This window comes from Lissotriton helveticus, chromosome 7, assembly GCF_964261635.1.
Source record: "Lissotriton helveticus chromosome 7, aLisHel1.1, whole genome shotgun sequence".
In the NCBI taxonomy this organism is placed as follows: Eukaryota; Metazoa; Chordata; class Amphibia; order Caudata; family Salamandridae; genus Lissotriton; species Lissotriton helveticus.
In genome coordinates this window covers 1705337360-1705364162 of record NC_136068.1, presented here as the reverse complement: position 1 = coordinate 1705364162, position 26803 = coordinate 1705337360, and the positions used below count along the sequence as shown (strand labels likewise).

The window sequence follows — 26803 nt, the reverse complement described above, 5'->3', positions numbered from 1 at the left end:
GTGCCTTCACTGATTGCCCTGTGGGGGGGGTGCCTCTGGAACCATGGTGCTGCAATCTGGACCGCTCCTACCCTGTTATATGATGGGCCATATGGGATCCTGCCACACCCTCATTTACCTCCTGCTCCCGACGCCGCCTCTCCCACGCCCCCCGCCGGCCATTGGTCTGCGGCGGCCGCCGGTGCCGGGCCCCGCCCTATCTTATCCCCAGTCTCTCCAGCGCTAGCTAGCCCTCCGGGGCTTTTATTGTTTCTGTTTGCCCACCTGTGTGGGTGGGTCTCGAGGAGCCACCAACCTGACTGCATATTGTTTTATGATTTCAATGTTGTCATTATGCTGCTTATTGAAACTGATGTGCCTTTGCTGGATTGTACCTTGCTACTCTGTACTGTGTCTTCGCATGGACCTTCTATTTTTTATTGTACTGTCGCAATGCAACTACTTTAATAAAAACTTTTAAATAAAAAAAATAAAAATAAAAAAAACCCTCTTTGTATAGATATAATGTTTGGTAATTTGCCAACAGGGCAGAATAGTAGTGAGTCTGGTAAATCTCCTCTTTTTCCAACTTAATTCTTCTCTCTCTCTTCTGGAGTTATAGGTGGAGTATACCCTCGGAGAAAAAGGGACATAAACTTTAGTTATCTGGTCTATATTGTTTCTCTAAAACCCTCTCTACCACTCTGATTAGTGTCAGATGAGTGTTTTATTTTTGAAATTCAGTGCCCAAAGAAACTATTCATGACATAAGGATGTAGTTTCTGTAGACGAGTTGTTCAGGTGAGAAAGGAAGGGATGTATGACGTTACAATGCATACTTTTACATCGCATGCCTTTACAACGTGGTATTTACAACGAATACCTTTACAATGCATAGTGCTTTGGGGCGCTGGATAGTGAATAGTTTAATTTACTATTCCAACTCCAGTCCCCGTGGACACTAGGGAAGGTGTTGGACAGTAAATTAAACTTATTCCCTATCCTAGAGCGACCCCCAGCGCAATGCGTTGTAATGGTTTGCGTTGTAAAAGTTGTGTCGTAAAGGCACTGCGTGGTAAAAGTTGCGTTGTAAAGGATGTTTCCCGAAAGGAAGCAATACTGTGAGGAAGAGGATCTGTTTAGAACCCAAGTATTGACTCCTGAGAAACTGCCCACAATGACATTCTGTCTTCCCCCTCTGAGGCCACTTGCCTGAGGCCACGGCTCTCCATTGAGCCGTGGCAGTCTCTTTCCACACCTTTCTTCCTGTTGTGTCACATCCGCTGTCTCTCGTGCCTCACCATGCCTACACTCTACACGCCAGTAATCTCCTGCCAACAGCTCCTGACTCTCAGGATACTCCGCAAGTGCCCCCCTGTTCCCGCCATGGTCATTCAGGGCCACCTGACCCCCTTCTCTGGACACCAGTACTACCTCATCTGTTGGCTGTCGCTTTCTCTTGTTCACCACCTCAGGGTCAAAGACGCTAACGTCTGCGCAGCTGGTGGTTATTACCACAGTGGCTGGAATCATGTAAGTTACTAGAACGCTAATTCCACGACTGGTGGTACCCCCAGGGGTCTGGCCCTGCTGTAGTCTTTGAGAAGCAGGCGTCTCCTCAGAGAAGGGTTCACCATCCTTTGAAGGGGACATCTTAAGACACTCCGAGTCTCCATGTGACCAATGTAGTAAATATTTCCTGGCCTGGTAAACCCTATCAACCTTTTCTATAGGTCTTGTTGGCATTACTGCAAACAGGCCCAAAATGCCTTGCTTCACGGCAATCTCAGGAGGGCTGAGATCATCAGAACCACTAAAGATGGGCTCTGAGAGTGGGAGAGTGTATATGAGAGTACACAATGGAAATCCTAGGGACATTCCACATTTAACACTATAATCCAGTTTGAAAGAGGCCCTGGACCTACATAAAAACAGGAAACCAGATGGATAGTAAAATAAAGCAGATCCCCTAGGTGACAAAATTGGAGATACACAATTTTTGTATCAGGTCCTGTTTCATCCCTTTCACGTGCCCAAATGTTTTATATGTGGCTCAGACAGACCTGTCAGGCAGATTATGACACTGTTGTACCAACAGGATGCCCATAGCCACCACCCCTAATATTCTGCTGAGGTCAGAGGAGCTATCCCTGCCCATTCAGGTCACCCTGTCAATCGAATGATCTATTGTATAGCTCCTGTAATAAGTTCACTCCCCAGTCCCACCTCATTCAACTCATGTACTGACTGACCAATTGCCAGGGTCTGATGCTATTTATCTTCCTGAAGTCTCATACAGGGAAAAGGTAACTTTAAAAAAATGATTTTATACTTTTTAAAAATGTGACTTCATCTTTGAATTGGACATTTAATAACTATTAAAAATAGAGATGTTTTAACTTTTTGTTTGGGTGAAATATTGTATTTCTATTTTAATCTGCACTCTGGTTTTCTACATGAGACAGCAAATCTGCCAGAATGGAAATAGCTTCTGGGGCCTTGTCACTGTAGGAACATGATGAAATTAATTTTCTACATTTCCCTAATATAAATACCATGGGCTACAGAGCATATACACTGGTGACTTAGTATTATTCAGAATGCAATATTTGCCTATAAAACTGGGTCCTTTGCAAGTTCTCACTGCAAGCTTTACACTGCACTGGATAGTCCTGGAGCTATGTTTTCAGAGGTACTGTAGAGATAGCTGTAAGACCTGGCATCCTTGGCCAAGATTCCTCTTAAAATTTTGCCTTCAGACCTCCTGTTTCATTGACTTCATTTTTTCTGGCCTTTGGACTCTGCTAAGCCTTGCTTAAGTGATTATGCTCACTCCCTAGAGCATGTTAGATTTCCTCATCAACTATTGGCATATTTAATTTACTTGTAAGTCCCAAATAAAGTGGCACTGCAGGTGCACAGGGCCTGTAAATTAAATGCTTCTAGTGAGCCTGCAGCACTGATTTTGCCACCCACTTAAGTAGCAGTTTAAATATCTCTCACATCTGCCATTTCAGCCCGTTGGTGTGCAGTTTTACAATTAACATTTTGACCTTGCAAAATAAACTTTTTGCCAGGCCCAAACCCTCTTTTTACATGCACATAAGTCAACCATAGATTAGGCCCTGGACAAAGTATTTAAAATCGGAAATGTACTTTTGAGATCTACATGACTACTTTTTTTTTCACTGCTGCAAGGCCAACCTCTCTCATAGACTAACTTTGGAGTTACCTTATAACATTTTTTAAGCGTACATTTCAAATAGGAATAAGTACCTAGTTAATGTTTGGTGTCTCTGGAATTGTAATATTAAATCAAATTAAAAATTACAATTCTAAAAATGACACTTTTAGAAAGATGGCATTTTTTTGCCTTTACCATTTGGTACCTGCAGACTCATGGTCACGTGACTAGGTATGGGTGACAGTTAGTCTTTGCGTTATCCTTCTAGACAACTCCACATAATGGGGATCTGAGGTATAACTGGATGCCCCACTTACACTTCAATAGGCTGTGTCCTGTCTCCACAAAAAGGGCTGCCGACCCCATGTAGTTAGTATGGGGCCAGTACCATGAAGGCAGGGTATCTGTGCTCTTCAAAGGCATTCCTCTAGAAGCTTCTCCGCACTTCACAGACAAAACTGGTTCTAAATAATGGACCTCCTACACCATCACTTCATTACACTTCTGGACCTGTGGATACTCCACTAGGATGAAAGACTGCTGTGCTGCAACAATGACTGCTACTCTGGGCCATCTGTGAGTCTACCCTGCCAAGTGGTGCCACCCTAGTCTTGGACCCTTGGAAGTGGGCTAAGGTACTCTTCTAGCCTCTTCAAATCCATACAACGTATTTTAATAAATATTGCAAGACAGAAATTACAAAAATCTAGTCGGTAGAATCAGAGCTTTGACCTTTGATGAAGACTGTGCACAACAGCGAAGGACAGATGGCCAGAATGAGGTGCACCACAGGCCTACAATCCAGCTAGTTCCCACAATGTAATTTGACTCGGTATAAAGCTTCAGCCCATCTGCACCCAGACCTCCAAACAACAGCATTCTATATAATTGTTGTCAGAAACATCCTGAACAAATTCTCTGTGTCATTACAGTCTGAGTAAAATTTGGGGCCATGCTATTGGGTGAGAGTTGCAAGAGGTTGTGTACATTGATGTGGTGCAGATTCAGAAAGGAATTTTAGTGAGAGAAGATGAAAAAAGGGTCCTGATTAATTCTTTGTTTTCTTCCGGATGGAGAAGAACAATACTTCTTGATTGCCACCAATACCAGATTTCAGAATTTTAAGTAGCTAATCGTGATCAAAGGTACCCCTGACAGCTCTTCTAAAATCGAGGCATTTACACTGATGATGTATAATGCCATGCACAAAACATGTCCAGCAGCCATAATGACAAGCTCTGTGGCTATTTAGGACAAGAACCGCAATGAGTTTTGGCTTGGGCACCAGGAATCTGAGCGTTGCTGCATGGAGACACAAAGTTGTAATATTATCGCTACAGCTAGAGTAATCAACTGATTGCTAAACTAGAGGGTTCTACATTTGCCTTTTTCAGCAAATTGATTACAGTGCCCTGCTTATAAGGCGGGTGCATTCATTGAGTCAAAGGACGAATTTAGAATATCAGATATAGGGAGCTGTGCAATAGTTTTAGGGTGGTAGACTACAAACTAGCTCTGGGCCAAGAGGGGAACTTGTGTTATGTTGTTAAGAAGCTTATACAAATTCTCAACTCAAATAAGCATGTTTTTCATAAAGGGAATATTATTGTGGCGCTAGAGTATTAAGATACATATTAAGTGTGTTAAATCAGTTTTAGGAGTGAGCATTTATTGGACATTGGGGAGTTTTTATATTTGTTTTTTTGTTTAGATAGTAGATGCATTTTCTTCTCAATGCCTTGGCAAAAAGGGACAAGAAGTTAAATGTGTTTGAAATTTAGACATAATATGCCTCGTAATTTTGAGAGGGATCTCATCTATGAAGCCTAGTATCAAGGAATTTTCTATGTCAGAACAAACAGATACAGGTGAAATTTCCCTGCAATCACATGTGCGCATCTGCAGGTTTAATACAAAAGTGCAGGAGAAGTATGCAAGGAATGGAATTTGAATCGATGGTTTTCTGACCAACAACTGAAGAAGATCAAATGAGGAGAAACTTCTCTCAAGAGGGATCACTCAGTCAAGCAAATGTCCTAAAATGTGAGTGGAAGCTTTAGTGAGTTATTGGTGGGAACAGGTTTGAAGAAGAAAGTTTTTGCATATTAGGAAACAATCTCAGACCAGAGGGCAGGATTCTGGAGTGCTAAAAAATAAGAAAGAGAAATATTTGGGTTACCAGGGTTATGTTAAGTGGACTGTGGGTAATGCGTTCATTGGCAAGACCTCTGACTTATTTAATGTAGCTTTTTTTTTACTGTGGGGAAAACCTCTATTCCTCTAACACTATCACATGTGGGTCTGTTTACCAGAATAAATATATATTTAGGAAAATACTTGAAGAATACTGATAAACTTGAGCGTTGCTGAGTGTTTACTATTTCTCAAGTACACTCCCTGAAACACCCAAATCCCAAACCCTGAGAGAAAACCTCAGTTGTGAGGACACCTTCTTACCCTCCCAATTCCTTGAATAAGGAAAACAGATTCACTCTTTTAAATGCATCTATTCATGTGCTGGCCTTGTACTTAACTCTCAAACTACATGTATTGGTAATGGCTACGTTATTTTCTGTAACTAATAAAATATTCATATGCTGATTCACATCTTCTTCTATGGTTACAGGGCAATCCAACCCATTGTGCAGCTCAGTGTCCTGCCGGAAGAAGGAAACATGCCAGATCATCAGTGGCAGCCCAGTGTGTGTCCCACAGTCACAATCTGTATGCTGGGGGAGTGGAGACCCACATTATCATACATTTGATGGGATCAACTACGACTTCCAGGGCACTTGCACCTACACCATCGCCAAAACCTGCGGTGTGGACAACACTCTGCCAGTATTCAATATCGAGGCTAAAAATGAGAATAGAGGAAATACAAAAGTATCCTATGTCAGCTTTGTAACAATCAAAGTCTACAACTACATAATCTCCCTAATAAGATTTGAATATGGACAAGTCAGGGTAAGGATCTAAGGAATACATTTTAAGGTTTTTTGAAACAGTGTGGATATGTTGAAGAACATATCAATGTTTAGTGATGATGCCCTTGGCATAAGGTGTTTGGGCTTACAATATATTCTGTTTTTTCCATTGTTTAAAATAATAATCCTAAAGGATCGTCAGTAAAATCCAATGCCTCTGATGGACATCAGTCCAAAATTGTCATAAAACCAGAAAGTCAATCGTAAAAACGTAAATTGATACTTGTATGGCGCACTACTCACCCTCAAGGCGCTTGTGCGAATACCGCTGTGGAACCCATCCTGGCTTTCCCTGTGAGGTGTCCACTCCTGGGCACCCCCAAGGTGGAGGCCAGGCATCCTTAGTGTTTTGGGAGCCGTTGTGGAGATTAAGCAAGCTATTGCCCAGAGTTGCAGAGTGGGACTCCATGGTTGGAATAGGCACAGAGGCGAGAATTATCAGGTCCATGGAATTTTTGAGCCCACGACCCGCCGAGGCGGGGAATTGAACCCTGGTCCCGGGCTAGACCTCTGCATCAGGGTCTGCCGCTCTAACCATTAAGCCACACTTCTCCACTCGTAAACAGGTGTAAACCAGTACTTAATTTAATCTGGTGCTTTCCTATGATCAGAACCTCCACTAATGACAGCCCACCACATGGTGGTGCAGTCTGCCTAATGTTAAGTTGAGCCTAACAGCAGTCTTACATAATGTCATGTACATTAAGCATGAATAATGAATGCTACCCACTCTATTTATATCTTTTTGTTACCTAGAATAGTCTAACTTGCCACACTTGTAGGAGAGCCATCATTTGTACTTTTGTTGGTACTGTCATTGGCAGCACTGGCAGGGACAATGAGCGATACAAGCTGCAGTGGCCTCCTAATAAGCACAGTGGCACCTGCAATGTCTTAAACCATGGAAAATATTCATAAGTTAGTGACATATTTCTTGTTGAACACTACCTTAAAAAAGAACACTTGTCTGTAAATTAGGCCAGCTTGCTGTATATTGATTTCAGGAAAACTCTGGTTTGCTCCACACAACTATACTCCCAGAAAAGAATACCACCTTGTGACCATGTATTGTAGTGTGAGCAGCAAAGGAGCCATTGCCTGTGACCTTGTATGCATGGAGCTCCAAATCACAGTCTTCACTTTGGATCCAGCTGCCTTGCTGTGGCATCTTCAATGATAAGCCTGTATCATCCAATGCAGCATTGCGTATTTTGATTGATTTGATTGCCCTATTTAGAGCTTTTTAACAAATACTTCTCAATTCTATACCATCTGTTAGAAGCATAATCAATGTACTGTAATGCACTTGTTCCTCTGAATGATTATATTAAGTCCAATGGTAAACAGTGCTTCCTGGCTCTTACCCAACTTGTTATCCAAGTGAAGCATGAATATTTATTTGCTTGTTGCTTAGTTATTGAATTGAAAAAGCACAAGCAAGGTTCAAAGGAAAATCAAACCCTGCACCAACATTTCCACAGCAGGTCTTCCCTATTAAGGATTACATTTTAGCATAGAAGAATATATTGAGGCCACTGAGTTTTTTGCACCCTCTGCTCTGTAGAACTTGGGCAGAAGATATAAATATCCTGTGCCCTTTGCTAAATTAAGGTGACAGGACTATCTTTCATGACCTATATACCCTTTCTTATTGGCGATTGTTAGACCAGTCGTCATTAGAGCAGTTTTCCCCAAAACGTTTTGTCTGCTTATGTCCTATTTTACGGTATCTTTTTTTTGGTCCTAGAATTCTAATAACTTTATCCCTGCTGACCAGTGCATATGCTTTTGCCCTACACAGGATATAATTGTTGTATAAACAATTGACATATTTAGTTTATTTATAAGCCCCTTGTAAATTGGTATACCATATACCCAGGGCCTGTAACCTAAATGCTACTAGTGGGCCTGCCGCACTGATTGTGCAATCCATACAGGTAGCCTTTCAAACCTTTCTCAGCCTGCCATAAGGCCTGTGTAAAACCTTAACAATTCTTGAAACCCTCCTATTATTACGGATACGTCACCAGTAAGGTAGACCCTAGGTAGTCCATATGGCAGGGTGCTGTGTAAGTAAAAGTTAGGACATGTACTTTTATGTTTTGCATGTCCTGGTAGTGACAAACAGCATCATGAGTTTTTTAACTACTGGGAGCCCTACTCCACTCTTAGGTTACCATGGGAAATTCCTTAATACACTTTTAAGCTGTAATTCCTGAACAGAAAGGAGAAGCTGCATCTTGTTTTATATCTTTGCAATAGTAATGATACATCCTCTTTAATTATAAATTTGGATCTAAAATTACAATTTTTCAAATGTCATTATTAGAAAGTGTTTTACCAAAAGAGGGACAGGGAGCCCCGTTATAAGGTCCTGCACACAGGCTCCCAAAGAGACTAAGTCAACAGGGAGTGTGCAGTTACCGGCTGGATGTGGGGGGAGGATAGGTCTTTCTTCGTGATGCCCTCACACACCCCGAAGGATGTCATGCTTCATCATAGGGCATTTGCCCCTCATCAGGCCTGCGCTGCAATGCCTGATGGGCTCCCGTAAATGGGGCTCTTTATCGGGGAACTTTTTGAAGAGGCCGTGCGGGTGTGAGGAGGAGTGTGAAAAGTAAAACTAGGTCTGGAGCCGTCCTACTTAGTTTTAATGTTTTAGGTAGCTCCAGCCTGGTTAAAAATGGTGTGAGTGCCCCTGTGTGGAAATAATTTTCCTATAGGGCTGTCAAGGTGCAATTGGTCAACATGTCCTGTGCCCAGTTTGCCCCTAACGGGTCAATTGGCACTTCATCAGGACCAAGAAAACTAAATGTGAAAGGTGCATTACCGTCTGGTATTGAGGTTATGCGCGTTAAATTACCAGATACGGTAAGGAGTACCCTAGTAGACTTGTACTGGGGAGTACTGTAGACCCCTAGAAAAACAGTCTAAGGCTGAAGTGATCTCAGAGGGCCTGTTGGCTTGCCTCCTTTTGTTGAGACTCAGGGAAATCAAAGTCTCTACCTCTGCTCCTGTGCCCGGTTAACTGGAAGTAGACTCAGATATTTGTGCAAGTGCAATCAATTCATCTCTTGTCTTCTGGAAGCATAACACAGGCATCAACCCTGTTGTGGGAGTAGAATCAGCGCATCACTTATGGGACCCCAGCAGCACCACAAGAACCACCACAGAAGGTCAATCAATGCATCCCTTCGACAAGTGTGGAGAAACCTAGGGCATCGGCATCAGCACAGTACTAAGACCACCGCATAGCACCTACCACTGAAGGGCGATTGAAGCATTCCTTCGACAAGCTTGGAGAAACTCAATGCAACGGCTTTGCAATCATTATATTGCTGCTCCAATGATCGTCTTTGGAAACTAACACATAGTCCTCAATGCGTTTGTGAAATCAACGCATCCTCACGACTTTGGGCGTGACCTACACATAGACTGCACAGCGACCCAGCATAATGTGTTTGCGACCAGGATCAAAGTACTATAATCCCCAGGCCTGCATAGCTCCTGTACCTGGCCCATGACCCATTACGGCCGGCTTGAACTGTTTACTTTACCCAGGTCCAACAAAACCTCAAGTGACCCCTAAAAGTGCTCTTTGCCTATAAAGGCTACTCTAACTTATTCTTTAAAAAATCATATCTCAACTTCTGCTCTTTAGATTAGCCTGACTGCTCTGTGTCATGCTACCCGAGGGTGAGACCAGGTTATCATTTACTGTGCAACTAGCGTACCCTGACAAGAGTGGTGGCTCCTTCTTAGACAAGGTGCATATCTCTCCCAACCAGAAACCCAAGTTCTAACATTGGTGATCAGCGGTAACGATAGGACTTGTTATTGTGCAATTCCATACGGTAACTAAGTGCTCACCAAAACTCTATACAAAGACCAATTCAAACTTTTAAATTCTCCCTGATTGTCCTTTTTATTTTTCTGATAAATTATGTCTCACTCTTCAAAGGATGTTCAAGTGGCTTCCCCCAGAAGGTGGGGCTGCAGAAAGCCTTGAGGGGCTGAGCAAAGACCCAGGTTGCAGAGGATAACAATCTGAAGGAGGAGTAGGAAATTCTTGAGGAAGAGGAGGATGACGTGATTCTGGAGTGTAATGAGGCTGTGGGACTTTCTGTGGAGGGTGTAGGAAAGTAGGTTCTGCTTCTTATGGTTGCCCCCACTTTTAACTTGATGATATGCTGTTTTTGACTAGTCTGACTCGGATCCTGGTAATCAGTCTATCTACTTTCTCCCTAAAAGATTATGACATGTACTTAGGTACACTCCACATTGGATACTGGGGTACGCTTGTCAGTCCCTAATATATGGTACACATGTACCCAGGACATAGGTTCCCCAGAGGCCTCCCATAGCCTGAAGCATGTATTATGCCACCCCTGAGAGGCCATGCAAAATGGAACTACAGGCCTGCAATTGTAGCATGTGTAACATGGTGCATTCACCACTTATTTCATGTATAGGTTTACTATATCAATAGATCCCTACACTTACAACTTATAACTCACCCCTATAGCAGGCCTTACCAATCCTGAAGGTAGGGTGCTGGTTTTTATGTGACAGGGTGCCCCTGTATGAGCAGAGCACCCCTGCATCCTTCAGACACCATACTCATGGATTGTTGGGGACACAGCCAGACATATAGGTAGAGTTGCATTATAGGCTTGTGTACAAATGCAATCTCAAAAACGGCTGCAACAAACAATGTCATGTTTGTAATCAAGCACCTTGGAATCATACCTCCACACCGGTAACAGGTGTGTGAGGTATGATTCCAACCTTCAGAAGCAAGCTTCGTGGGTCCCTGGTCTTCCCGGTACCAGCCTTCTCGACCCGGACAGCATAAAATGGTAGCTGCCGACCAGAGACACATTTCTGCCCTCCTGCTGCTATGCCAAGCTCGAGCAGGGGAAGGCAGCACAATAGACATCCTGCCCCTGGGAGGTGTGGCCACCTCCCAGACAGTATTTAGTGTATTGGAGCTAGACGGGTGCACTTCCAAAGTGCCTGAAAATCTGCACGAGGGGCACATCTGGTCTCCTAGTGCATGTCCTTTGTCTGGTGAGTTGAGAGTAACCTATCCCCTGTCCGGAACCTCCCCAGGGAGGGTCCACTGAATCTGTCTAAACCTCTCTTGTGGATCCAAAAGAGCTCACATGGCTGTAGGACCCTTTGATCAAGAAACCACTGACCTTCGACCGTCTGGCCACCCTGAAATTTTCTGGACTTTGACTGGGACCAACTTCATCTTCCTCTCCGTCTAAAGCATTGTCTGTGTCCGTACACCATACAGGCTCCATGCAGGACCTGTGGAGCATCAAGAACAACTGAAGTATCTCCCTTGGGGTGAAGGAGTCACTCCCCTGCATTTACAGGCAAAATAATGCAAATGAATGGTCTGCTGATCCTGAGCTCCTGTGAACTCCGATGGCTCATGCAGCAAAGGAGATGGGTTCCTATGTTCCTTGAGGTCAAGCTGCATTCTCAACAAGTTCGAGGATAGTATCCCTTGTAGAGACTGTATAATCCGAACCCCTGTGCAACACGTACATTTGCAAGTGCATATGCTTGTTGGTATTCCACAATCAAGTGCTTTGGGATATTAATAGCCCCAACTGGTATGCACATTTTGTACAAAGGACTTTGGCCTCCTTGCACTCTGTCTCCTGCAAGCTGTTATTTTGTGGAACTGCTAGAGGTCCCCTTGCTACTCCTATGCCGTCAGCCTGTGGGTCCATTTGTGGGACAATACTGCCTTTCTTGGACTCCCCTGGTTGCTCTAGGCCTCCCCTGACTCCCCTTGCTGTGGTGAGTCCCCTGGTTCTGGCTGGGCCAGACTGTAACCTCCTTTGGCATTCTTTATGGGTTGCCGCTGCCAAGGCCTGTTGGTGCTTCCGACAGACACTGACCCCTCAGCACTCGACATCCTTCAAGCTTGTATCCAGCTCCTGGTCATTCTTGACATCTTCTCGTCCTTGCAGCTATAGAGTCAAGGTCTCCTTATTCACACCTGAAACACCTGACATTGGTGGGCATTCGTCTAACAAGCCCCTGGTCACGCCTAAGTGACCCATGCTGTGTCCCCTCTGCTTTCAGGTTTCTTCCATCAAGAATCCATCTGCGGATTCCACCGGACACTTTTGTTCTTTCCATCAGTTGCATTTCTTAGAAGGCTCACATTGAGAACGACAGCGGTTTCCGACGCCGCTTTAGCCCTCCGCAACCGGCTTCCCTGGGAAAGATAACTCTGGTACTTTGGTATCCACAGGTGGGGTGGCTCTCCAACCTTCTAAGTTTCAAAGGGTTTCCTTGTAATCTACTGAGAAGGGTCCTTAAACTGTAAAACTACAACCTGTCTCTTCCATTGAATTGCACCCGTCCTCTGTGGGGTCCCTACCTACTCACCTTGGATGGTTCCTTGGGGTCCCAGCGATTCTACACTCTCTAAACTCTGTCTTGACCCAAGGTGTGGTTCTCATAACACTATTTTAGTATATGATTTGGTCTCCACCTGGATCCCACTGTGTATTTGTGCTACTTATAATTGTTCTGTGCTACAGTATTGTGTGCTTTGTGTTTATCTGTGACTAGCAGATGCTGTGAGGTATTTAAGGTGTGTTAAAATAATAAATATATATTCCTATAACTACGGTGTGGTTCTCCTTTCATTTAACCAATACAATAAGGTTGCATTCTGCTAAAACAAGCTGCTTAACGTTCCTTCAAGAATAAGCGTGAAGGCTGCTCTCCACATCTACCACTTGGATAGCTTTCTAAGGTTATTTTTGACCTTTTAAATCACCATAAGGGTTGTTTGGACTAGTGCAAGGTGCCCACTTTAATTTGTAGATATCATTTACCAGGCCAACTTCTGCCAGAGGGAACCAACAATGTGCTAGCAGCTGTGGTGATTCCCAGCGGCAGAAAGCAGTGTCTACACAAAGAACCTGTCCCCAGAAATGCTGGCAGATAGGAAGGAAGAAAGGATGCTCAAGCCTGAGCTTACCAAATTGAAGATAGAGCAGGAAGAAAAGCTTGCCAAACTGAAATTTAGGCGATCTAAACCAGCAGCTAAATGTCAGAGAGATAGTTATCAGAGAACCACAAGTGGAGTCCTGGGGAAATGGTGGCAGCATACCTGCAGTGTTTACTACTGAGGTCAGAGTTGGATACCCAAATATTTGGTACCCAGTTATGTGGTGAGGGATGGCATAGACAAATGGTGTGTAGCTATGAGTGGGTCTTAGAATGCACAAGGTCCCAGATAAATCCTGGGAGGGTACGCATGGCCACTATGTACATTGCATACCTTGAGTGGACTTAGAAGCATCTGAAGCCTGAAACAGTGGCCCAGCTGCTGGTCGGGAGGAGGAGGGACATGGGGCATGGGAAACCTGCATCATATATTCTCGTGGTCTGGGAGCAGGCTGACGCTAAGTGGGTGGCATTGGTACCTACAATGAAAGGTATTTCTACAGTGGGAGACATGCTGCAGGGTGATATCTTATAATCAGGACAGCGTCAGAACTCATGGTGAACAGGGCACTGATGGTGATATTACCTCAGTGGGTTTCCCCAAAAATGTTTGATGGAACCAAGTTCCTGACAGCCTACATGAAGGGATGAGTGTGTGGTTACTTTAAAGTTCTTCCCACATGCCACCCCAGGACAATGGGCTTGGTGAAATGTTCAACAAGTGCCTGAAAGAGATTTGTGAGGGCCTTTAATAGCCTCTGAGGAGTAAATTAGACTTCCTGTTATCATGCCTGTTGTTTGTATTGGGACTTAAAGACTAAAGTCAGATGGCAAAATCTTTGGTCAAGGCAAATCTGGTTGGTGTATCCAACTTGTATTACATTGCAGGCAGCATTTAATTGTGCCTGCGTCCTTGTCTATCACAACCATTGACTATCAGTGACACTCTATACTCCTTGTTGTTATTCCTACTTAAAACTTAAAAAATACTTATCTCCGGTTCTACTTATAGGATATTTGCAATTTCAGTGTCATTTTGTTTATTGCATTTTACAATTTTGTACTAATTTAGTTTTGCATTTTTATTGTTTTGCATTTCGTCTCTACTACTGTTTTGGTACTTCTTTAAATGTTGCATTGATCTTAGTTAAGCCTATCACCCATTGAACGCAGGGGTAAGCTCAAGTGGCCTTGAAGATTCATCCTGACAAGGGTTGTGATTTTTCTTTTGAGGTTGGTTGTCACCCCTCCCTACTATTAAACATACCAATCTTTTTCATGAATAGAGAGTCTTGAGGTATTGGAAATCTCACTACCTTTTTTAATGTGGCTCAACACTTTGTTCCATGTACATGCACCACCATCCCTTCCAATACATAAAGCACTCAGTGTCTGAAAGGCCCATTATCCCTGACTGCAGTCTGCACTGCATAACCATGCATGAGATTAATGGCTTGTGCTGGGCTGCTCAGGCCTTTTGGTGCTTGCAATCTTCCCGGTGGGACTTCGAACTAAGGGCGCAACTATTCCCTTGCTTTGTCTCACGCTCTGCTGTGCGGCTACACACTCTGGTGGGACTCCAAGTACCGGAGTGCAACGCATGTCTTCCTGCTCCCACAGCTGAGAGGGAGGTGCCATCTTTGCGGCCAAGGGCGGGCCCGTCGTTGCCCGCTATCACCCGGAAGAGACTGGGCTGGGCCACCCCCCCTAACATCCGCAGCATATGGACTTGGGTTGTGAGCCACAAGGTACTGTTTGTCACTCTATATTTCCTCCCAACAATTGTGCCACACACAGGTAGTATCGTATATCTTTCTAGACACGGCTTCATTGTTGTATTGCTCATTGCCCAGTGTACCCACCACCTCTAACTGTGCTCTCGAATTGTGCTTTGTGGCGCTGTCCTTTCTTGATTATCACAATGAGTAAACGCAAGGGAGTTGTGGGTACCCTGGATGCTTTTATTGTCAGGGCTGAATCAATGCTTAGCCATGAGATAGTACTGACAGAGAGACGACTATCTATAGAACCTCTATCCCTGCAGAGGTGCTCCTCCTTAGGAACCATTGCCCCGGGCGACCCTCCTCCAACTTGCTCACCCTCCACTGCATATGGCCAGCCTTGGCCCTCCCTCATAATTGACTTGGAAGCTTCCTCCACAGACACTCCAAACGGGCCAAGTGTAGCCACAAGGTCGCAAATCCTATACTGAGGATACTGAGGATAAGCTGAGAGAGCCATCAGGAAAGCGGAGGAAGGGGCTGGGCACCCAAAAATCTAAACAGAAGCGGCCTCAGCGAGTAAACTTTGAGCTGCGTCAAACTTGCACCATCAGTACACAAACTGGCGCTGCCCCACCTGTATCCACATGTAGTACTCCTGGGTACACCGCACCAGGTATTGCTGGGGGAATTGCTCTAGACACTGTTTTTGCACAATTTAAAGAACTGATTGATAACAGCTTTGTTTTACTCCAGGGTCATCTAGAACACGAGGACACTGTAATAAGTAACATGATTAGGCTAAATGGGTTGTCACAGACTGCTGCTACTACAGGGGAGGGTTTGGGTATAGAAGCACCACATATTTTAGCCACAGCCCCCTTAGAAAAAGTGTTGGCTAGGGTAACAGCCATTGAGGATCTATTAAGAAAAGGTGCTACCAACCAACAGAATGTGTGTTAAATGATGGTGTTGTGGCTTCTTCTTCCCAGGCTAATCCTTCGCACACTTCAGTTAAAGCGTCTTTAGGACCCAAGAGCACCATTAGCTTAAAACATAACTATGCTTTAGCCCATAATAAGCCTAGTGAAATTCAACTGCCATCCATTCCTCATGCAATTCTCATATACAGGGAGGAGGTGAGGCTGAATCTGCCCCCAAAGCCACCCCACATACCATAATTATAGCAAATGCACAGCTTCCTACCCCTCAGGCAAATGAAACATGGGGGGCACTTAAAAAAAGGCCCTCTGCTGGCTCAGGACTAAACCTGAGTTAACAGAGGCCCTGTTCGGTGAGTTCAAAATGGAGAGAAGAGTAGGTTGGGTCGGGAGAAGGGTAAAAACACTCTCCGGCGATTGTATCGTCCTCACTTTAAAATCCCTGAGATTGGTACGCGAGATCCTATGCAGACTCAGTAGTGATCATGTGTCTCAAAAAGGAATACATGATTGCCTCTAGGATAGTTTTACCCCCCAAGGAACCATCTTCACCAGCCCTTACAGCAGAGACCTATAAACCCCAATATTTACCACCAGTTTAGCTTACCCATACAAAATAGATTCAACATACTCCCACCCCTGGAAGACATAGATTGACTTATTCCCACAACTAGTCATGCAGAGCAAAGCGGGACCACTGAAAACAATCCCCTTAGCCTAAAACTGGTATCCATTGATCTTAAGGAGCCCACCCAAAATGACCAAAGCAATATTGAAGTTTTAACTGATAATTCTATCCATCGAAGCCTGGGATCACCTGCCAATGTCCAGCCAGACAGCATAGTGGTTGACGATTGTATCCAACCTGGTAGCAACAAGCAGGGATTCCATTCGACAATTGTAAATATCCACCATCCCCAACCTTTAACTTATACTGATCACCATTATAACGTTCTCAAAGCTGACTGTGGTTATACTAAGCGCGTTACCGAGGACGAACTTAGGTTTAGCCTAGTGAAAAATACTTTTTGGGAATGTGGCAGGTTTAAGTACTAAACAGTCTAACCCTGACTGGCTTAAATTAATTTATGACTTCTATATATTATGCTTTCAGGAAACCTGGGTAGATGTTCTTCAACATAATAATGGGTTCAAAACATTTTTCACCCCGGCTGTTTCCTCCAGTCACGGGAGGAAAACAGGTGGCCTATATACCTTCATATCTCACAGGTTAAATGCAGGAAGGGTGGCCCTTGTGGAATCTTATACCTATTATCAGGATTTAAAAATGCATACTGATAAATCCCATTTTACCATTCTCTTAAACTTTTACAATAATCTTCCTGCCATGCAAATGAGGGAAGCCTTAAGGCAGCTTCAGGAGGACCTGGATACTTACCTTCTATGGTAACACAAATTAAGATCTTTGCATAATTTGGGAATGGGACTTCAACATGGGCCTTTGTACTCTTGCGGAAGGAGGATATTGTGGTTTATTACCTGATGATGCGATAGATATCTCTCCTTTTGCATTCCCCCTTCAGGGAAATGTTAAACCTGATTAAATATACCATGGACCTGGGATTTGCCAACTATCTTGGGCTACCTTCCAATCGGTATCGATTTTAATGTGGATGAGGTGATCCTGGCCATTAACGCAGGCATAGGTGGAAAAGCACCATGACCAGACAGCATACCAGTAGATTTATATAAATCCTGCCCCTTGCTCTGGGGCCCACTTCTAACTCTGGTCTTAAGGGCCTGTTGTACACAAGGTTACACTCCGGCTTGGACAGAGTCCATTATTGTCCCTATTTTTAAGAAAGGTGACCGACATGACCGAGCCTGTTACAGACCTATATCACTGCTGGACTCCCCTGTGAAAGTGGCCGGGCGCGTTGTTTTAAATAGACTGCAGTTGTGGGCTGAGAACACAGGTGTCATCACAGAATTACAGTATGGATTCCGTCAAGGTGTAGGTACTGTGGAACAGAGTTTGAACATGAGTCTCAGACTGGGAAAATATACTCAAGCAAAAAAGGGAAGCCTTTTTTTGTGTTTTGTTGACCTGAGATCGGAGTTTGACTGTGTCAATCACCAGACGCTGAGGCGCATATTAGAAGACATGAGGGTGAAAATACAATTAATTAATTTTTTAAAACAGTCTTACCTAGATGCCCGAGCCAGGGTCCGCTATGGTAGAACTGGTGAACTTAGTCAGGATGGAAGTAAGGCAGGGGTGTTGTCCTAGCTCCACTCCTCTTTACCCTCTACATAAATAGTCTGGGTGACACTTTATTGATGGAATGCCAAGATCTACCCAGCTTAGACAAAAGGACAATTGATGCACTGTTATATGCCGACAACGCAGGCTTGTTAGCCCCCACCACGATCGGCTTGCAGGAAATTCTGTCAAGCTTTGCATCTTATATGTCAAGCCTAGACCTAAATGTTAATATTACCAAAACATTCAATATGAAATGTAGCAAGCCCAGGGTCAAGTGGCGTGATATTTTTATAAACAACACAAAACTTGAATTTGCTAACCACTTCTCATAATTGGGAATTGTCTTCGATGGAAGGGGCTTAGGGGCAAAAGCCATTAACTTTAGAAAATTGCTTTTTGCCAAAGTCATAGGTGCTTTGATCAACTTTGCCAGGACGTTAGGAAAGAATCTTAATAACGACATGTTGACAATATACCAAACCAAATGTATTTCAGATGCTTTGTGCAGAGCTGGTATTTGGGGTCATGCAAATTTAGAACTCTCCAGCAAGTTGAGAATAGATTTCTAAGATATCTTCTAGCTGTCCCGAGTAGCATGGCCACGTATATTTGTCAACCCACACTGGGACTGTCGTACTTGTCTGACCTAATTAAAATTCAGCCGATTTTATTATGGCACAAGGTTTGGAGAGGTGTTACTACTGCTCTCAACTAGGACGTGATAAAAGACTGCTTGAATTTGCAACAGGTTCAATGTATTTCTTGGCTCACATATGTTAAAATTTTATGCATGACAGATCTTTCTGAGTACTTTGTTAACCCCGATAGCCTGTCTCTTATTACGAGGAAGGAATTCAAGTTATTATTGTAGGAAGGTGGAATCTGACTACATGGTTGCCCCCACTTTTTCTGGTGTTTTGGTGGTTTTTCACTTAGTTTGGCTGGGATCCTGCTAATCAGGGCCCAGCCTATTTGTTTCCTGTCTAAATTGATTGCATGTACATTAGGTACACTCCAGATTGGTTACTGGGTTACCTTTGGGAGTCCCTAGTATATGGTACCTTAGGTACCAAGGGCATAGGCACCCAAAAAGCCTACCAGGGGGCTGAAGTATGTATTATGCCACCCCTGGGAAGCCTTCCATAATGGCACCACATGTCTGCTACTGCAGCCTGGGTAAGGTGGTGCATGCACCCCTTACTAGGATATAGGCTACCTATATCTACCTTCAAATACAGACACATTTACACCTATAAGTCACTCCTATGGCAGGCCTTAGCAATCCTGAAGGCAGAGTGCTTGGTTTTGTGTGAGAGCATGCCCAAGCATGAGCTGAGCCCCCCTTTTCAGCTTTCAGAATCACTTCTTTGTAGCTGCTCTCTGATACAGCCATACCATATACTCTTAAGTGCATTATAACGTCGCAGTAAATGCTAACTTTGGAATGGCTGCATCAAAACATGTCATGTTTGGTGTCAAACACTTTGGAATCCTACCCCCCGCCCCCGCCAGTCCTGGCAGTGGGGGTAGAATTCCACCCTTCTAGAGGGAGAAGACTTGCACACCTTTACTTAACCGGTAATAGTTTAAAAGAGTCCCAGCATCACAAAATGAATGCTGCTGCACAGACACGAGTCTGACCTCCTGCTGCTGGCCGAAACTCCGGCAGGGGAGGCCTGGACAATAGGTTTACTGTCCCAGGGAGGTGTAACCACCTCCCCAGACATGCTTTAGTGTATTGGAGCAGGGTGGGTGCATTCAGTGAATGTTTTTCAGACAGTGCCTGGGGCAAACAAGGTGTGCCTGCACATACCCCAGTTCAAACCAGTTGCAGGGGCACTCAGCCCCTGCTCTGGAACAAAACTGGACAAAGGGGAAGGGGTGTAACCACCCCCTCCCCAGGTCCTCCCATAGGTGGGACCTTAGAGTTAGTCCAACCCCTAAACTTAGTATAAGTATAGGAACCCAGTCCTTAGGACTTTAGATTACCCTGGACGAACCTCTGCAACATATATCCTGGACCTTCGACATTCTATTTCAACTAGAAGATGGAAGAATCTCCCTTGGGGTCAAGGAGTGACTCCCCTGTTCAAACAGGCACCAAAGAAGCATCTTGCCATTCTGAATTTCTGAGGCTCCCACCAGAACACGAAGGTTTTGTGACACAGGACACAGACTTCCAGACATCTCCGAGGCTGACATGAGATCATAGCAAAGCTGAGACCTGTAGCCATCAAGAGAGGCAAGGGACCGGAACTCCTGGACACCGTGCACATTTGCAAGTGCATTAACTTCCTGAGTTTCCCTGAAGTTGTGTGTTGGGCTACTTGTAGTGCAAGCCCCGAGCACCATTTGCACTGAAGATTGTGAGCCTCCACTCCACGAGTGTTCCGTGGGACCGTTGCTAGCATTTCTGCAGGAGGCTCCTTCGTGATCCCTGGTCCGTCAACTGCTGGGTCCCCACAAAGGTAACTCTTCTGTTTATTGGGCTTTCCTGGTTGCTCCAGAGGTGCCCTGACTTACCTCCAAAGGGTGAGTCCTACAGACCTTGCTGGTCTGCACGGAAGCCAATCTTTGCTTTCTGCATGGGTTGCTGTTGCCAAGGCTGGTTGGGTCCAATCCGGATACCGAAGCCGCAGCACTCAACATCCTTTTTGGGACAGCTCAAATCCAGCTCCTGGTTGTCATCGACGCCTCCTGGTCCTCGTGGATGAAAAGTCAAGCTTCACCTTCTTCACCTGAAATCACCCGACATTGGTTGGCATCTTCTCCTCGCCTTCCTGGTCACTGGCTAGTCACCCAGACTCCGTCCCCTCTGCTTTCAGGTTCTTCAGATCTTTGATCCACCCTTGGATCCACCCAGACACTTTCCACTTGGTCGCCTGCAGCACTTCTTCGCAGCTCGCCATAGGAAACGATGACGAAATCCGACACGAAAAGACACCTATGCACCCAGCTTCCCTGGGTGAGGTAACACAAGTACTCTGGTGCCCCCGTCGGTCGTGAACTCTCCAACTGTCTAGTACTGAAGGGGTTTGTTCCTAGTCTACTCCTAAGTGTCCTTAATCTGTAATTTTCCAACCGCGACTTTCCCCTTAGAAGTTGATGGTGATTTGCGGCTGTGTTTAGACATGGCACGCGTCCCCCCGTGGGTCCCCTGTGTCACTACCTTGGGTGGTTCCTGGTGGAGCCAGCGGTTCTAAAGTCTCTAGGCCTTGCATCTATGACAGTCGTGTTTCTTCTACCACTTTCTTAGTGTACGGTTTGTGACGCCCCTAGGGCTAATCATATATTGTGCTAATTTACTGTGTGCTAAATACATTACATTTAGGTTATGTTCTTTTGCCTCTAGCCTCATAAAGAGACTAGAGGAATGTGTTTAGAATAAATACACATATTTTATATATATATATACATGGTGTGGTTCTCCTTTCATTTGGTCATTAGATGAGATTATAGACTGGTAAAACAGACTGCTTTACATTCCTTCAAGACTTAGCCTGAAGGCTGCTCTCCACAGCTACCACTAGGATAGCTTTCTAGGAGGTTGTCTTTAACCTACCATCAACACGGGGTCGTTTGGACTGGTGCAAGGTGCCTACTAAAATAGTGGACAGCATATGCCAGGCCAACTTCTCACAATTATGTATCAATTACTTGGAGACGATTAGATTGTCCTCTAATATTATGAAAACATTAGTCAGAGCCAATCAATTGCTCTTGACCCAATTGGGGATACAACCTTATGTACTATCCACCCCATGAAATTATCACAGGTTGCTTTTGATGCGCCTACACCTAGGCAACTTTCATAACTTTGTATCATTCCCTCAGATAAGTGATTGGTCACGCTCACTTTGCCCATGCCCCTGCTACGAAATATCTGCACAGTCAACAATACACATTATCTTATTCTGCAAGTTTTATATTTTATTCAGGAATAGATGAATTCTTCCTTATCTGAAGATGCAAGGACTGAGACAATGCTGACCGGCTTTCATCAATCTAGAAGATGAAAATTTTACTGACCACATTGTTATATATCTGAAAGGGGTGTTCAGAACTAGGAAAACTATGCAAGGTCTTTCCTTCCATTAAATTAGTATGGTTTTTATGTTTGTCATGGCTGTGCACTGAAATCAGTTTAAAGTTCTTCTTTTTGTAATTTTTAACAGATGTTATTTTAAATATAGACTCGTTGTTAGATCTGGGGGTCTCTAATTGGCAGAGGTAAGTACCTTAGACCAAGTAGGGACCCTTGCTTCTAGTCAGGGTGAAGGAATACACACAGTAGATAACCCCTGCTCCCCCTCTAGGTAGCTTGGCGCGAGCAGGTAGGCTTATCCCCAAGGCAATGTGTATAATAGATGCACTTAACACAACAATAATCCATAATCCACCACAAACTGAGACCACACAGGTAAGTATATATAAAAAATATAACTTTATCTAGTTGCAGCAGTTAAAAATCAACAATACACGATGGTTGCTTCTTTGGTAAAAGGTTGCACTTAATCTTGATGGTTGCACTATTTTCTAGAAAGTCTTTATATCATTTCACTCTCGGTCTCACAAGGTTTAAAAAGCAATGGTAGCAGGCTGTCACACTTTAACAGTGGATAAATGTCGTGGTTAGCGCTGCTCTGGGGAAGCGCTGCTAGCGTGATGGCACTCGTTTTGACAAAGAAACCCCCACTCTGGAGATGGCTAACAGCCACACGCTCGAGCACACTGCTCCCCCTGTTTTGGTTTTCAGCGCGGGCCGGTTACCTCGTGATCGACACCGCAGATGGCACTCTCGAGTCAGCCTGGGCTCCGGGCGGCGCGGTCTCACTCCGGGAGAGCGCCCCCGGCTTCCGATGCACCGCGGCGCCCTTCGATTGCCTTCGCCCTATGGCAGCGCGGCCTTCGTGATGGTACTACTGCCGGGAACCAATCCTTGCGTGGCACCACCAGGCCAAGCCTCCGAGTTGCTGAGGGGCTCGCCTGGCGGGAACCAATCCTTGCGCAGCCTCAGCGATGATGCTACGGGCCGGGAGCCAATCTTTGGGCGATCTCAGCGATGATGCTTCGGGCCGGGAACCACTCCTTGCGCGGCACCACCAGGCCAAGCCTCCAAGTTGCTGAGAGGGCTCGTCCCTGGGACCCAATCAGGTCGCAGATCCTTCGTTTCTTTCCCCGCGGCCCCGGCGAGGGACAGCGAGATCTTTAGATGATCGTAGGCCCTGGGCAGCGGCGGGGAATAGCGGCCTGGTGATTTTTAGGGCTCAGAAGACAGACAGAGCGCTTGTGTCGGCACAAAAAGCCTTTTGGACAATAACTCCCGAAGGGGGAGCACAACGAGCCTCTGGTCTGCTGCAAGACTGTGCCGATGAGCACACCGAACCTCTTGCACGGCCAGCAGTTTCAAATCACGTGCCCAGAAGAGAACAAGCACGATCTCCACAGCGTTTTGTAAATGCTTGGGAACCTTTTAACCCTGAGTTCCAGGACAGGAGGCCAGCTCTTCTCAGGCCCTTGGGGATTCAGTTCAGGAGACACAGCACACAGCAAAGTCTCTGTAGTTTCGAGCAGGCAGTGTCATAGCACACAGCAAAGTCCCGTTTCGCTCCGAGGCCACCGAAGTCATCTGCGGCGTACCGCAAGGATCATCACTCAGCCCCCCCTCTTCAACGTCTACATGAGACCTCTTGCAGCCATCGCATGCCAACACAACCTCAACATCATCTCCTACGCCGACGACACCCAGCTGATCCTCTCCCTCACCAGAGACCCCGACACCGCCAGAACCAGCCTACGCGAAGGGATGAAAGATGTCGCCGAGTGGATGAGGAACAGCTGCCTGAAGCTGAACTCAGACAAGACGGAAGTCCTCATCCTGGGACCATCGCCCTCCGCCTGGGACGACTCCTGGTGGCCCCCCGCCATGGGCACCGCACCCAAGCCAACAGACCATGCACGCAACCTGGGCTTCATCCTGGACTCCCCACTCTCGATGACCAGACAAGTCAACGCAGTCTCCTCATCGTGCTTTCACACCCTTCCCAATGCTCGCAAGATATTCCGTTGGATCCCAACCGAGACCAGGAAGACGGTCACCCAGGCACTCGTCACCAGCCGACTGGACTACGGAAACGCCCTCTACGCCGGAACCACAGCCAAGCTACAGAAAAGACTCCAGCGCATCCAGAACGACTCCGCCCGACTCATCCTGGATGTCCCCCGACGCAGCCACATCTCCAGCCACCTGAGAGACCTGCACTGGCTCCCCGTCAACAAGAGGATCACGTTCCGGCTCCTCACCCACGCACACAAGTCTCTCCACGACCTGGGCCCCAAGTACATCAACGACCGCATGACCTTCCACACGCCCACCCGCCAGCTACGGTCTACCAGCCTCGCCCTCGCCGCCGTACCACGCATCCGAAGAGCCACCGCTGGAGGAAGATCCTTCTCCTACCTGGCAGCCAAGACATGGAACTCCCTCCCCATCCACCTTCGTCTGACCCAGGACCATCTCGCCTTCAGGCGACAACTCAAGACCTGGCAGTTCGAGCAGTAGCGGTCCCCTTCCCCCAAGCGCCTTGAGACCCTTCCGGGTGAGTAGTGCGCTATACAAATGTTATGATTGATTGATTGATTGATTTCTTCTTCTCAGCTTGCAGTTGAACAGCAGAACAGGTCAGCCCTTAGAGAACACAGCAAGGCAATCTTCCTTCAGTTCTCCAGCAGTCCTTCTTCCAGCAGAGGTTCCTCTTGATTGTAGAATCTAACTTCTCTGTTGTCAGGGGTCCTTCTCTTATACCCCAAAAAGTCTTTGAAGTCCTTTGAAATCTTTGTGCAAGTGGGCCCTGAGCCCGGTCTAAACCAGTTCTGGGTGTTGCTGAGGCACTGGGGGTTTCCTGGCTTCCTTCTTCCTCTCAGTATCAGGGACAGAGGTGACAGTCGCCCAGCAGGGGGGTAGAGCCAGCATTGTGGTCAGGCAGGCACAGCCCTTCACTATCAGATGCTATCTCCTCCCACTTCCCTGGCAGCAGATGCTGCCTTTCATCCACGGGCTGACTCAGACAACCTCCTGGGGGCTCTGCAGCCCCTGTCACACTCAGGCCAGACAGTCAATCCACAAACAGGCCCAAGCACACAGAAAGGTTAGACAAGAGAACAGCCACTTTCTAAAAGTACTATTCTCAAACACAGAATTTAAAAACAACCTGTACTAAAAGATGTGTTATTAAATTCTGAGTTCAGGGATATCATTCACTTATGTCCCATCTTGTTCCTATGAGAAGATAGGCTGGTATCCATTGGGACCAGACTCCCCCATGTTATTCTATGGAGCAAGATAACCTTACAGCAGTGGGCGCACAAAATGGCTGCTGCTCACTACCAGAGCATGTGACCTGCACTAGTACATGCTCTACCTTACCCATACACTGCACCCTGCCCAGGGGGGTACCTTGAGCCTTCCATAGGGGTGACTGATGTGCACCGACAGGGAGGGGTTAGGCCCAGCCAGTGGGGACACTGGCTAGGCGGACATGGCAGTCCACTGACTGCACACAGGCCCTGCGCTGGCAGGCCTGAGACACCATTTTAGGGCTACTCATGTGGGTGGCACAAACTGCGCTGCAGGCCCACTAGTAGCATCTGTCATCACCAGCCCTAGCACACAAAGTGCACTTTACTAGGGACTTCATGGTGAAACAAATATGCCAATCAGGTATACCCAATCAATATGACAATTTACATAGGAGCACTTACACTCTGACACTGAACAGCAGTGGCAGAGTGTCCAAAGCATCTAAACCAGCAAAAACGAAATCCAGCACAGCATCAAAAATACAGGAGACAGAGGCAAAAAGATGGGGGAAAACCACGTCAAGGGTGTCAGGTCTAACACGTGTCCCCTCCAGCTGAAAGTGGGGAGAACTACCCAACCTCTTGGGAGTCCTCATCACTAAGGCGGAAGAATCTGGACAGACCATCAGCATTGGCGTGTTCTGTACCAGGGCGGTGCTCCACCGTAAAGTCCATCCCCTGTAGGGAATGTGTAGTAATGAGGACTACACAATGAGTAGGTTCAAGCAGGATTTATTGATAAGAAGGACAGCTTAAACAACCACAGCTGCAAAGAGATGTCTTCATCATATCAAGCTCAGCAACAGATGACCATTCAAAGGAAAACATTCTAAAGGCTTAACACTCTACTCAGTGACATAGTGAATATTCCAGAAAGCATGAGGAAATGGATTACCACACACCTCCCCCCTTTTGGAAAAAAAAAAAAAACAAAACAAAAAGCAAAGAAAAACAAAGTGTACAAAAAGAAATCAGGTTCTAATGTAATCTTTAAACTTTGAAGGAGCACATTTAATACGCTCACTACGTCTCAATGAAATATCTTCCTGCTCAACACATGGTTGATTGTCAAAAGAGACACAAGGAGCTGGTTCTTCAGATCTAAGCATAGCATCAGAATTATTTACAATCACTTTATCTAAATTGTCATAAACTTCATGTGTGCCAGAAAAACAATCAGGATTATGTTCTGAAACAGGTTTGACTGAGCAAGGACTATTAGAGAGAGGCTTGTATGGAACAAATTTCTCTAGGGAAGTAGATGTAGGAGTTTCTCTTTGTGAAGAAGTAACGAGGGGTTTGCATAAAGAAATTCTTCTTAAGTTCCATATTTTGCCCCCCTCGACTCTGACTGCTTTGCTAAAAACTTCAATGACTCTGATTGGATCAGACCATCTGGACACATTCTTGTTGAACAAACC

The 26803-nt window shown here is 45.5% G+C and overlaps 1 protein-coding gene across 1 annotated transcript in view; it reads left to right on the top strand.

Annotated features, from left to right (window-relative positions):
• Nucleotides 1–26803, top strand: part of LOC144769651 (IgGFc-binding protein-like) — a 1105637-nt gene that overhangs the window by 724151 nt on the left and 354683 nt on the right. The window contains exon 12 of the mRNA XM_078653826.1: nucleotides 5812–6130. Coding sequence (XP_078509952.1) covers nucleotides 5812–6130 — 319 coding nt within the window. The remainder of the gene's footprint in view (nucleotides 1–5811; nucleotides 6131–26803) is intronic.